The following is a 13,700-nucleotide window of genomic DNA, read 5'->3' as shown; positions in this document are numbered from 1 at the left end:
GAGTCTTCAGAACGCGGAATATACTGCCCATATGGGAGAATCCATTGCTCAGTATTTGACAGAAAATGTGGGATCGGTGTCTAGTGCGGCCACGTTGTGGGAGGCGCTGAAGCCCACTCTGCGGGGGGAGGGACATATCTTGGTGTGCAGCGGCTCGTATGCAGCGTAGGGAGGAACTGACTCGCGCAGAGGCGAATATAGAGACGCTTGAGCGGCATAACCGAGAGTCTGGGAGTGATCTGAGAGTGATGCAATTGCTTCTGGCCCGACAGGAATGTGCGGCCATACTGATGGAGGAGGCACTCTAGGCCTGGTTGGTTAGTAGTCGCGCAGTAATGTGTATCAAAATGTTGCATCGCCTTTGCCACTGCACGTTTCATACCCAGGCCCTACCGGGAATATTGGATCCGGCGGGAACCCCGATTACGGATCCTCCGGTAATAACAGAGAGCTTTGCCGCATACTTTGCCGACCTCTTTCCCCCCGGGAGTGCCTGGAGGATGCCACAGTTGAGAAATTCACTACGGGTTTGCCACCCAAGGCGCTATCTGATGAGCAGTGGGACCAGCTGGAGGCCCCTTTATCGGATGAGGAACTGGGAGAGGCCCTGGCAGAACTGAACCCCGGGAAGGCCCCCGGACCCACTGGGTTTCCGAGCGAGTTTTTTCGTCGGTATAATGTGCAGCTGGCCCGCCATTACCGGGCCGTAGTGGAGGAGGCGCGTGACGTGCTTTCCCCTGACTGGAGGCACGCAAAGGTGGTGGTGTTTCACGAGTCCGGGCGCCCACCGGAGTGTCATGCATCATACCGCCCCATTTCCCTTTTAAATGTGGAGGCCAAGTTTCTGGCAAAGGCACTGGCCAATCGGCTGCTGCCCCACATTGCGTTGCTGGTGCACCCCGATCAGGCGGGATTTATGTCCCAGTGGGCTACTCGGCACAATATTAGGAGGGCGCAGGTGGGGCGATTCAGAAATTGGGGGAGCCGGCGGCCTTACTTTAGGCGGACATTGACAGGTCGTTTGATTCCCTGAGTTTGGTGTATCTGTTTGCCCTGCTTCCTAGGCTCAACCTGGGCCCACAATTCCTTTCTTATGTGAAACTATTGTACACCGGTCTTATGACGTCGGTTCATGTTGCAGGGGTAGCCTCCTCCACCTTTGCGATTCAGAGGGGCATGCGGCAGGGTTGTTCCTTGCCGCCATACTTGTTTGCCCTGGCTATGGAGCCCCTGGCGGCCTGGGTGCGCATGGACGCTCAGGTGCATGGGTTTGAGTGGGCCACGGGCCTCTCCGATAGAATAGCGTTGTATGCGGACGACATTCTCTTCTTCTTGAAGGCTGTGCACAAAACGGGGCCACAGCTTCTGCGTATAATGCAGATTTTCGGGGAGACGTCGGGTCTCTATATGAACCCCCGCAAATCCACATTGTGGGTCCTGGGCCGGCAGACGCGGGTGGGTGCATGGGCGACCGCGGTTCAGTCGGCTGCATGTGGATTGAAATATCTGGGGCTAGTGCTCTCGGAGGTACCGGCAGTGCCCTGGGAGTGTAATGTGGCACCTATGTGGGAGCGGGTGCGGGCTGACCAAGTCCTGGTTTCGCACGCCCCTGACGCTGTTCAGTAGATCAGCAATTTTTAAAATGGTAGCGCTCCCTCGACTTCTCTACCAGCTGCAGAACCACCCGTATCCGATCCCGGCTCGATGGTTCTGACTGGTGAAATCCGTGTTGGGGCAATTTTTGTGGGAAGGAGGGAGGGTGTGAGTGGCAATGCGTACATGCTTCCTCTCTGCTTATTGCAGGGGGTTAGCATCCCCGGTTCTCCAGTATTAGGGGTGTCTTTCATAGATTCACATGCCTGAATCATTCCCCGTCGTCGGAGTGGGAGTCCCTCGGTACATAAAAAAGTAATAGTATGCCAAAAATATATAGCAAGTACCAGTTATACTAAACCAGGAAGTAAAGTAGCCCCAGCTACAGTAGAAAAAACTTCCACATTAGTGACCATCCCTGTCATTTTGTATACCATAGGGGAGATTCTTCAGTCTTCTGATGTTCAGGAGGTCGAAGGTAAAGAGTTCTTCGTGGAAGTTGTCAAGATTAATCTAACTGGGAATGGGACCAGCTCCTACCTTTATTCAGCTAAAGGGGGCTGCACTACGACTAGGTCCCTCCCCTGGGTGGGACCAGGAATGGGGGCTCTGAAATGCAAATCTGAGCTAAAAGAAACGAAAAACACAACGGCCCATCCACAGTCACATCATAAGTACAAAGTGTGGCGCCCGACTTGTATTTTGCTGTTTCCGTCATTGCATCTAAATATATGAAACCAGTTTCATCCTTTTGGTACATTTCATTTCTTTTCCTTTACTGCGCGCAAACACGCAGACCACAACCTCTCTCTCAGGCAGCTGCACGTTTGTCTATTCCACCCCCCCTCACTCTCGTGCACGCTCATCGCTCTACATTTTTTTTTTATCTCAAACCCCATTACTCAGGCCACAGACTTGATCCACAAATTGTACTTTGCTGTTTTCGTCTTTGATTTCAATTATGTGATACACATCATAAATGCAAAGTGTGGCGCACAACTTGTATTTTGCAGTTTACGTCGTTACATCAAAATATGTAATACAAATCACACCATAATTGTAAAGTGTGGCAAAAGAATTGTATTTTGCATGTTTACATCATTGCATCACAAAAATATACAAGTCACATCATAAATACAAAGTTTGTCGCAAGACTTGTATTTTGTTCTTTACGTCATTCCATCCAAATATATTTGACAAGTCACATCATAAATACAAAGTGTGGCAACAACTTATATTTTAATGCTTACGTCAAGACATCAAAATATGTGATACAAATCACATCATAAATACAAAGTATGCCAATCGACTTCTAAACATTTACCTATGCTGTTCACTTTTTTAACGCCGCCCATTTAAGTATGCCTTTCAAGTATGAACAAGTCCTAATGTTTCTCAAAACCGCCCACTGCTTCACAATTAAAATAACTGTAGTTATCTGGTACAAAAAAAGGTGGTGTTACTTTGACCACAATACCTACATTTACAACACAAGCATTTTTTATCCCTTGTTTTTCTGACCTTCTGCCCTCTGTAACTCTTTTTTTGTGCCTGTCTAGCCTCGGCATCACCATTTCATCACTCAGCGCCAACCCAGCATCACTCAGCACCACCACATTATCACTCAACACCACCACACAAACTCATCAACACCACAGCACCACTCAGCACCACCACAGCACCACTCAGCACCCCCCCAGCATCACTCAGCACCACCACCGCAGCAACACTCAGCACCACCACAGCATCACTCAGCGCTACCCAGGTTATAGGTGTCACACTTGCAAAAGTTATAACTATTAGCATTGTAAATGACAAATATATTACTTTAATTTCAAAACAAAAACATAACAAATTGTCATTTACAAAACCAATAGCTCAAACTTACCTATTGTGAGACCTATTGCATAGCAAATGCTTGTTTTCTTAATTGTTCATCTTCAGCACTGTATTAGTGGTCACCTTTAGGTTTCTGTGGTCAGTTATGAGAATCAATTGACTGAAGTGTTACTCACAGGCAACCTTAATTCTCCATCATGGGTATATTGTCCCAATCCAAAAGAACCCAACCCACATCTATGGGAGTTAAACACATAGTTAAGAACTTGTTCCCTTCAGATTCTTATTCTTTACGCTTACAGTCTCTGCAGGACTTGATTGGATGGCCCTGTTTGAGGAATTCTCGAACAATGTCAGTTTATTACTGTGTTTACAGCTTGTGACAAGGGCTCTGCTTGTCTTTTATCAGAAGTGATGAGATATATCCGGTGCCTCTCCACATCTCTATATATATAATGTGTAATGTGCCTACAGTACTCTAAATCTTAATTAAGGTTTTGTTTACATCTATATTGATATCATTATATCGTAAAGTATTACATATCATGTTTCTTTTTCCACTTGCAGCATTTCAAGTTGGCAATGGTTGACTGCAATTCCAGCACTTTGTCCAAACCAGAAAGTAAGTGCATCACTTTAGAAAATTCCACTCCAAAGATATTTGGATTTTTGTAAGCACCCTTTGCAAGGCCTAGTTGCTTGTTTCACAAATTTTCAAAGTAATCAAGCAGTTTAATATAAAAAGCAGAGACTGTCCTTTTTGTAAATCCTTTTAGGTACAAAGACATGCTACACTAATGCTTAACAGAATTTTAATTACAGTAGCAGGCAAATCTATTTTTCAAAAACATTTAATTGCTTTAGCTTTGTACTTCAAAGACACAATGGAGAAATATGTGAGAGCCGGTCATGTGGCGTGATCGGTCGCAGATAGGAGCAATAGGTTGATGCACAACGTTTTGTGTGCAAGCATATAAGTTAGTTTAAGCAAGTGTCTTGAGTCCATATGCCAGTCCACTGATGTATTTCTCCCTAAGCCTGCCCCTCCCCTGAACCCAATAGTCCGTCTTGGGTACCATTATATAATGAAACCCTCCTCCAGTGATGGTATCCCCCATGAGTAGATGCAGTAGTTCATCTTTGAGCACCTCAAGAGTGGCTGCACAGGGCAAGGAAGGGGCTAGGCTCTCTTTTCAAAGAGCTCTCCCTGTTGAGAATGGTCTAACATTCAGCACGTACTTGCAATCATGATGCCTTCAACTATGGAATTTACTCGATTTCGCTATTTTTCTGGAATGTGTTGAAGTATATATTTTGTGTCGTCCCACTGTTGGCATGTGTATCTATCCAGCAAAGCCGTAGAGCAGGGGTCATCAACTTTTCCTGTAGTAGGAACTACTTCTGATCAGTGAAACTCAATGAGAGCTACTGAAGGCCAAGCCACTTGTGCACAGTCGTGCATTTGTGGCACAGGACATACCTTTCAACATATGTGGCATTGTTAAATGTATAAACTGAAAATCTAGATAGACAAACGCACTCCAAAGTGTAAAAAAAGTAACTCAGTTCAAAAAGGTCGGTGGTGCAAGTTGACGAATCCTCCGGAGTGTGAGGATAACCATGTAATCCAAAAGCCCGCTGACCTCACGGAGTGAGGGACGTCTCCAACTAGCACTCCAACATATAATGTTCAATTAATTTATCTGTTCTTGATAAATTCATCAATGAGTTTTATTGAATTCAATAATTTTTCATTTAGAAAATCATGTTATTTCATCGTAAGTGATTTAATCTTTAGAAAGTATTGGTATTTGCATATGCCCAATGCATTTCCGGCAACAGCCCTTCATCAGGGGCTTAATATCTGAAATATAGAAAAAACTGAACATCAGTACAAGGGACGACAGGTCTGCCATTTATCAGTGAGAAAGTGTTGTCCCTTGCAGGAATGGAAAGGTGAACATAAATAGAATAAGAGAACGCTTGAAAGTTATGTGCTAGGAACATAAACATGTAAAGATACTAGCGTAGCTCCGGCACCGACTGGTTCGGATCCTGACTTGGAGGATGTGGCGATGTTGGGGTGCGGCTCCTCTGGGGCACCTCCTTCATGCCACGGCATCTCTGCCTCGCCGCACACTCCTTGGGGAGTCCCAGTGGCGTTGCAGGATGTCTCGGGGGCTCGGGTCGCATCCCTTGGCCCCTCTCGGTCCTTTGACAAGTTGGTCCTGTCTAAGGACGAAGTGACGCAGCTATGGCGTCAGCAGCAGCTGGCCCGTGCGGGGCCACGGGTCGGCGGCCCCTCCTCATCCCGCTCCGAGTCGAGGCCGGATGAGGACCCCATGTCCCTATCCGGGCCCCTCTCATTCCTTCTTGCAGGCGGGGGCCTTAGGGGAAAGTCGGTGGCTGAAATGCCTCTGGCGCCGCCACATGGGTTGCCGAGCGATCTCCGCCAAATTCTGGGCCGCGGCTGGCGGAAGACTTTAGGTCATTCCCCGGGACCGTCTCGTTTTCCCCACGTATGTGTCTACCTCGGAGGGGGTCGGGTCGGCGTCGTCCCGGGGCCAGCTCGACTCAGCTCCTCTCTGGTGTGGGTGGACTTGGTGGACTCTTATCCAGTGATGGCAGATCGTTCTGGCGTCCTGCCTCAGGCGTCGGACTTTACGGATCCGCGCAGGGTTCGCACCGCGGATTCGTCTTCAGACGCTCCATCGTCCCCGAAGGCAGGCTGTATTTGGTGTCGTCCTCTCCTGAGACGTGTGGTGTCTTTTTCACCGACGTCGAAGGGCGGCTCTCCATAGGTGTTCGTCGGAAGAGCGGCAGGTCCCTCATTCTTCGGCTCCCTCTGGCTTCCAGATCTGGCCCCTGCCTGTCCCGCTTGGCCTCAGGTACGGCCACGGCCACATTAGTTTGCAGCCGGCGCCCTCGGAGGTGCTGCTTTCTTCGCCACAGGTCCCTCAGGAGGCAGGTGCGGCCTTCGCTCACAGGGTGTCCACGGCTGTGGGCGTCCTGTGCATGGCTGACCCGGTGGCTCACATTCCGGCGGACCACCTCTTGGAGTTCCTCCACCAGGGCTCTGGTGGGAGGCTCCTTTCCTCCTTGACGGGGGCTTGGAGGCTGCCTGCCTCAGGGGACCCGGTGCCTCAGCATCTTCTACCCTGGCACCTCCCGGTGCCACGTGACCCAGAGTGTCTGTCCCTTCACCCTTCGGCGGCCAGCCCCCTTTTGTGGACCGCTTTTCCCTCCCTGCTGCCACAGTTAACTCCGCCGTCCCGGGAGGCCCCCTGGCTGGACTCTTGGGGTCGCAACATGTTTGCCTCCACTAGCGGTGCCCTGCGGGCCCTTAACACCTTGTCTGTTCTGGCTAGGGACTCCTCCGGTCTGTGGGACTCTGCTGAGTCTCTGGGGTCTGCTGCGTCCCAGGTGCCTGGTCAGGTGGACTTGCGGTATGATGCGTCAGATGACCCGGAGCTTGCAGCATTTATCCTCCGCTCTGGACATCTCAGAGGTGCTGGGCCGGGCCATGGCTTCCTCGGTCGCTCTCCATTGCCATGCTTGGCTTCGGGAACGGAGCATTCCCTGAGTATATTCGGGAGCGACTCATTGACCTGCCGTTTGACGGTACCATGTTGTTCCATGCCCTGGCTGACTCCGCAATCCAAAGACTCTTTGCTGGGCTCCAACCTCCTCCTCCTCCTTATCGTCCTCCATCTCCTACTCAGTGACTCGTGAGTTGGGCTGCTTCTGTGCCTTCTTAGGCTGATTGTTCTGGAGTGTATTTTTCTAGCCATTGCGTCCTCTCGGGACTTTGGCAATGTTGGCCACTGGACGGCCCTTTGTTAGTTATATGTGTGTTATTGCTCCGACTCTGTCTCAGATTCGGCCTTCTGCTTGGTTGGGCTGCTTGTCAAGCCCTTCGCAGGGGTGTTTTTTTCATGTGGCACTTTTTTTTCCTCTGCTGCAGAAGTTCTTACAAAGAGAATAGCCATAGTTTGGGACTTGCCATACCCTGTGGAGTAATGGCAGCTGTTCTATGGCTTGCGCCCTGCTTGGGGTTCTGGACGCCTTCGGGTGCCTGTTCTCCATGGCGTTGTGTGGTTGCCTTGCTGCTTGAGGTCGTCTGAAGGGCCCCTCGTAGTGGTATGCCCGGGCTCTTCCTCCTCCTTATCTCCCGACTCCTGTCCTGAGGGCAGGGGTGCTCATGTGTTCTCCCTTGCCAGGCGCTTCCTACTCTCCTCCGGGGGATTCGGGCTGCTCCTCTTGCTTCTGGCAGCTTATCTGCTGGTGCTGTCCTAGCTGACAGGTTGCTCTCTGTCTGGAGTGGGTTCGCCTTCTTTTCCCTCTCTTCCTTGGGTATTCAATGCTTCGTTGTCTTCCGCTATTCCGGTCTTGACTTTAAGCGGTGGCTAGTTTGCCTTGTGAAGGAGTGGGGTGCCTCGGGCCTTCCGGCCTTGCCCTTGGTCCCTCTGTTGTGAGTGTGCGGTACTCTTCTGCCTTCTTCTCTACCTCCTACCTCCCTAGGGTCGGTGGGGTTCTGCTTGTGACGGTTCCCATTGCCAGAAAACTAATGTACAAAGTGAATTTCATAAGTAACTTTAAAGTAATTTTGACTGTTGACTTACCTGTAAACAAACCAATTTCATCCAACTCAATTTCAATTGTATTTCAACTGCAATATAATGCAAAGTATCATTTCACTTACCTGTTCTAGAAAAATACAACTAAATATTTTTATACAAACAAATTGGTCTGAGTTCAGTCTTTGAGTGTGACATCATTTTTTGTCTGAGTGTGTACAATAAATGTTTAACACCACAGTCAGATGAAGCCTTACTTCTCACCCGCACTACCACAAATCGAGAGCAAGGTGTTATCTGCTTTTACCTCTGCATACCTTTGGGGATCCACTGGACTCTGTGCATGCTATACCTTACTTTCGGGTAGGATATACAGAGCCAGCTTCTTACACAAGGCTGTTCTCCTTCAGCACCCTAGCTGTCTTTTTTTAACACACTGTGGTAAGTCACTTCACGGCTCTGTGCTTCTGACGTGAAAAGTACATACGTCACTCGTTGGAGTGGCGGTTACATTGAAGACGCAGATGTCACGATGACTAACACAATGCCGATGTCATGCGGAGTCGACCAACTCTTATCTACAGGTGCGCAGGGGTACTGCTAAGAAAAATCTTATGAATCCAGCCTGACGACTTGGAGTTCAAAGGTAAGGAATCTGCAGCAAGATCATGTTTCTACCAGATAAGGCTTTACCAAAGGTAAGTAACTTGTCTGTTTGGCCCTTGAAGGTCTTGCAATGGGCACAATTAATTGGTATTTTTGGCCCTTTCTCATTTTTGTATTTGCCGAACCTCACTATCCTTTGTCACTTGTTCTGATGCAGTTTCTTTCAGTTTTGACACGTTCCCACCGAGTTTCGGATTCCTTTGTGGTTTCTCAATTTGACCTTAATGTTCCTTGTGCACCCCCTTCTAGACAATGCATAGCTCCTTGCTGAGTCTTTGGACTCTCCAAATTGTCTTTAACACTTAGATCAATTTAGCTTTTGGGTGACTTTTATTCAAGACAGTGGTGTATAGAACCAGTGTGACATTTTTGCCAAAAGCTTTGACTTCCTGACATCTTGGGCAATCTATCACCCATCCAACATTCTTTGCTCTGCCTTACCCCTCAAAAGTGAAGAGACAAGACTCATTGACTGGACCCCAAGAAAGCCTTAAGCTTTGACCTCAATCTCACCAAAGACCTGTGAGCTCTCTAGGGTGCAGAAAGTTAAGGCTGTGCATAAAATGACTTGTTCAATTTAGGTACACTTTTGCATTAACATGTGTTGCACATTGGCCAAGGAGCAGCCTCCTGAAGGACAGATTTCTCGTTCCACCAGGGATAAGGCTGCTACCACTGCATTGGCACATGGAGTACCTGTCTTTAAGTTTAAGGCCACAATGTAGGCGTTTGTGTATGTGTTCATGAAGCACTGCTGCATTGACTGCCAGATCAGACGGGCAGGGCATTTCAGCTGTTTACTCCCACAGGACATTTTGGTCTGAGCCCACTCCACAGACCCTCTTCCTTTGGAGGTACTGTGTTGGTGTCTATTCTAAAGGTGAGGAATCTGCATTTAGAAGTATTCATGAGAAGGACAAGTTATCATTGATAATGCTCTTTTTGGTGAATGCTCTAACTAACTGCATATTATTTGCTGCCCTCTTACCTCCCCGTTCTGTGAAGTGGCGTTTACTTTACCACCCAAAAAGGTCCCAAATTCGAGATCTGCACACTGACACTTATGATTGTTTTGTGGTCTGAATTAGAGAACGTGAGAATAAGTAAGCAACAAACTGACATGAGCATATAGGGGTGGTGGTTGTATGCGGCTACTCCTTCACTTCCAGAGTGGAACAAGGTTTGTGTGGAACAGTACTGCTCTATCTGTGTTTGCGTCAGAGCATTACAATGAAATCTTACGGATCCAGTCTGGTGCATGGGGGGTATTCTAAAAGTGAAAAATCTGGGATTAGAGTATCCACCAGAAAGATTATTAACACAATTAAGTAATTTGTTCATGTCTGCATAAGGTTGATTAGTGATAAGGTTGAAGTGTAGAGTGAAAGTATCATGTGCTTTCAAGGCTGCATGCATATCCATTTATCTGATATGGCTCATCTCAAGGTAGTTGGTCTCCAGTTCATCTGTTCACATTGCTTTTTGTGGACATAATTTTCCAAGTTGGGTTGGTTAGGATTAGCTTGCTTGTGTTTGAGTTTTTTGTTACAGGTTGGAGTTTTTTTTTCTCCTGAAAAAGGAGGGGGGTGGTGACTTCACATTTCCTGAAAGGATCAAAATGTAGGACATGGATCACCATCCAATATGCATCCTGTTTTTCCTTGATAATTAAGAGAACTAACAGTTTTGCAGCGCAAATTTTTCTGGATTCACTATGCTGTGCTCTATTCCGTGGTCTAATGGTTGGGTCCGGAATCATAGTCTTTTCTCTTTTTTTTTTTGTAGCCCAGGTGGGCATCAACGTCCCACCTTTTGGTGTCCTTCCCGTGATGTCGGCACGCTTCCTGCTGAAGCTCGCACCCTTGGGTACCATCTTCAGATTCTTTTTTCCGCCGTTGGGTCTAGATCGTTCCCGAGAGGCTCCAGCGTTTTTGAAGGGAAGAAGACACTGAAGAGTCGACTTTTGCACGGAAAAGACTGAGAAGACGTCGAGGAAAGACACCATCGAGCCGGGACGACGAAGAAGGAGAACTTCGAGAACTTCGACGTCCAACGGAGAATGTGCACACAAGGGGGCCCCTGAGCGCAAGAAATGGAAAACACATCCTTTAAATTCTGCTGCAATTGCCACCACAAATATGCGCAGAAGGATCAGCACCCGGTTTGCAACCTCTGCCTACCGGTCGACCACGAGAGCAAGGACTACAACGCCTGCTCCGCCTTCGCACCGAAGACCCTCCGCGTTAGCGTCAGAGAAGAGCCAACTACAGCATGCAGGGCAAAGACCAACAGCCGTCCCTTTGAGACCTAGGGTCCTCGAGCGATGAGGAGGACAATGGCGCCGGAAAAGACGACGACTACACGGTCGCAGAGACCGATAAAAAACTTCTAAAGAGGTAGGAGAGTCGGCGACCCCTAAAGCCCAGACAGACCCTCGAAGGTCTGCATCAGGCTCTCGAAAAACAGAATAAGTCCTAGAAGGGAGCACTGGCGCCGAACATCTCGACGGCCGCAGCTGCATCCAAGAAGAAACAGCCCAGCGGATCCTTTGAGAAGTACTCCCCGGCGGCGAAAAGATACGGTCTTCGAAGCACGTCACCTAAAAGGAACGTTCAAATTCGAAAGAGAAGGATTGAAGGTCGCTTTGACGTCTACAAAGAACCCAAAGCCCACTTCGTCGATGTATACGGCGAAGAGATCAGCCGAACCGTCCGACGGCGAACAGGCCACCGAACTGGAAAGAAAGAAAAGACTGCATGAGGCCGAAATGATAACATCCTGCAAAGAAAGGAGTTTGACTAAAAGATGAAGAGGTTCACGATTCCGTCGAAGCCAGCAACTGTGATTGTGGAGCTAGAAGAGGAGGAGGACTTCGAGGCTGAAGAGCCGCCGAAAAGTCCAGAGACCCAGGATCATCCAGAGGAAGAAGCCTTCTACTACGAGGAGGAGGGTGACGACGACCAGCGGACGTCCCTCGGATCAGCATCCTCGGGGACACAGTACCTGGAGTGGCAGGACATCGACACCGAAAGCCCAGAAGAGGCCGTGGACACGTACCCTTCGAGGCCTTCACCGCCAGATGACATTGGGGTGTACAATATGGTCCTCAAGAATGCGGCAGCGGCATTTGAAGTCAAGCTTGATGAGGAAAAACCAAAAGCAGACTTCCTCTTGGAGACCCTGCTCCCCACACAGACTAGGAGCCAGTACCTCCCCATGCTTGAGTGTCATGGCCCAGGGGAAGGAGGCGTTCAAGGAACCGGCGACATGCAGGTCCGTTACGCCAAGGACGGAGAAGAAATATAGTACTAGGAGGAAGGGGTCCCAGTGTGAACAAGGAACAATTTATACAATTCGAAGAATTAATCAAGAATAATTAGATCCACAAAGTTTTATTCACTAGGGGATCAAATGTAATGCATACAAATAGCAAACAATCAACTGTATTCAAGGTCATACAGTGCCCCAGTAAGGGAGGAAGGAAGTGATAGATGTGAGGATAAGGGAGTGATAGGATTATGTGACAGTATAATCAAACATTTAGGAACAGATTTGGCTGTAACTTATATAACAAAAACAGGCCATAATAATAGTGGCAACCATCACTTGGAAAGGCATACTCCACAAAGTACAATTAATCTACACAATGTTGGCGTGAAGTTGCCACAGGAGGAACAACAAAGGAGAAGAAATATAAGCACTCCACTAAAGATTCTCCATACATCAGAGGGGCAGTTACAGCGGACTCCATTATTGTGGCGACCGCAAGGAAATGGGCAAATGTGCCAACAACATCAGGGCCAACACCAGACAAGGAAAGCAGGAGGATGGACCTAACTGGGAGAAAGATAGAAAGGAATGCAGCAAGCACTGGCGCATAGCAAACTCAAATGCCCTATTGAACAGGCACCAGTACCAAATCCTGTACAAAATTGGGCAGCTGATGAAGCACCTCCCAGACGAGTACCAACAAAGAGCTTCACACCTTGTTGAGGAGGGGCCAGTCCTTTTGCGAGAGGGCGAACTGACGTGGGCAAAATAAGAGAGGTCCAACAACCCACCTCAAAGTGACTCCGTCACGCAATACGTGTCCACCCGCGCAATGCCTCCCAGGGTGGAGCACAAAAAGACTGTAGGAAGGTACATCCTGACTATGGTTGCCCCCAACTTTTTGCCCTGTGTTTTAGCTGGTTTTGGACATAGTCGACCTGGGACCCTGCCAATCAGGACCCCAGGCCTACTGCTCTCTCTTTAAAATGGAGTCCATGTACCCTAGGTGCATCTACCAATTGGTACTGGGCCACCTTATCAGACCCTGTAACTCAGGGCATAGGTGTACCCAGGGCTGCCAGGGGCTGCAGCATGTATTATGCCACCCCTGGCTGGCCTCCTAAATTTGACACAACTGGCTGCATGGCAGCTGGGGCAAAGTCGTGTAATCACCCTTTGCTGTAGGTGTAGTATACCTATACCTAACCCTAAAATGGACACACAGATTCCTATCAGTCACTCCTATGGCAGGCCTTGACAATCCTGAAGGCAGAGTGCTTGGAATCATGTGAGATGGTGCTCTGGCACGAGCTGAGCCTGTCTGCAGCTTGCGGAATCAAGTCCTAATAGCTGTTCCATGATATCGCATACCATATACTCTTAAGTGCATTATAATCCTCGCGGTTAAATGCTATCTTTGGTATTGCTTTATCAAAACATGTCGAGTAAGGTGTCATACGAATTGGAATACTAACCCCTCGCCAATTCTGGCGACGGGGTTAGCATTCCACCCTTCTAGAGGGACACGACATGTATGTAACTGTGAACCCCGGTTAAAGTTAACTGAAGCCTCAGCTTCACAAAATGGATGCTGCCACCACAGACACGAGTCTGACCCCCTGCAGCTGGGAGTCCTCCCAGTGAGGGGAGCCTGGACAAAGGGTTTCCTGTCAGGGGCGGTGCTAGCACCGTCCCAGACATGGTTTTGTGTATCCTGGGTAGGCAGGGCTTTTCAGGAAGGTGACTGCTGAGTGG

The 13,700-nt window shown here is 48.6% G+C and overlaps 1 protein-coding gene across 1 annotated transcript in view; it reads left to right on the top strand.

The window, feature by feature from the left end:
* LOC147666339 (lysine-specific demethylase 6A-like) overlaps window positions 1–13,700 on the top strand; it is a gene marked incomplete at both ends in the record, with an annotated part of 314,997 nt that overhangs the window by 137,427 nt on the left and 163,870 nt on the right. Inside the window, one exon of the mRNA XM_086949119.1 lies at window positions 4,000–4,054. Within this exon, the coding sequence (XP_086805245.1) occupies window positions 4,000–4,054 (55 nt within the window). The remainder of the gene's footprint in view (window positions 1–3,999; window positions 4,055–13,700) is intronic.

This window comes from Lissotriton vulgaris, unplaced genomic scaffold (assembly GCF_964263255.1).
Source record: "Lissotriton vulgaris unplaced genomic scaffold, aLisVul1.2 SCAFFOLD_2420, whole genome shotgun sequence".
Taxonomy (NCBI): Eukaryota; Metazoa; Chordata; class Amphibia; order Caudata; family Salamandridae; genus Lissotriton; species Lissotriton vulgaris.
This window is presented reverse-complemented; position numbering and strand designations above follow the sequence as displayed.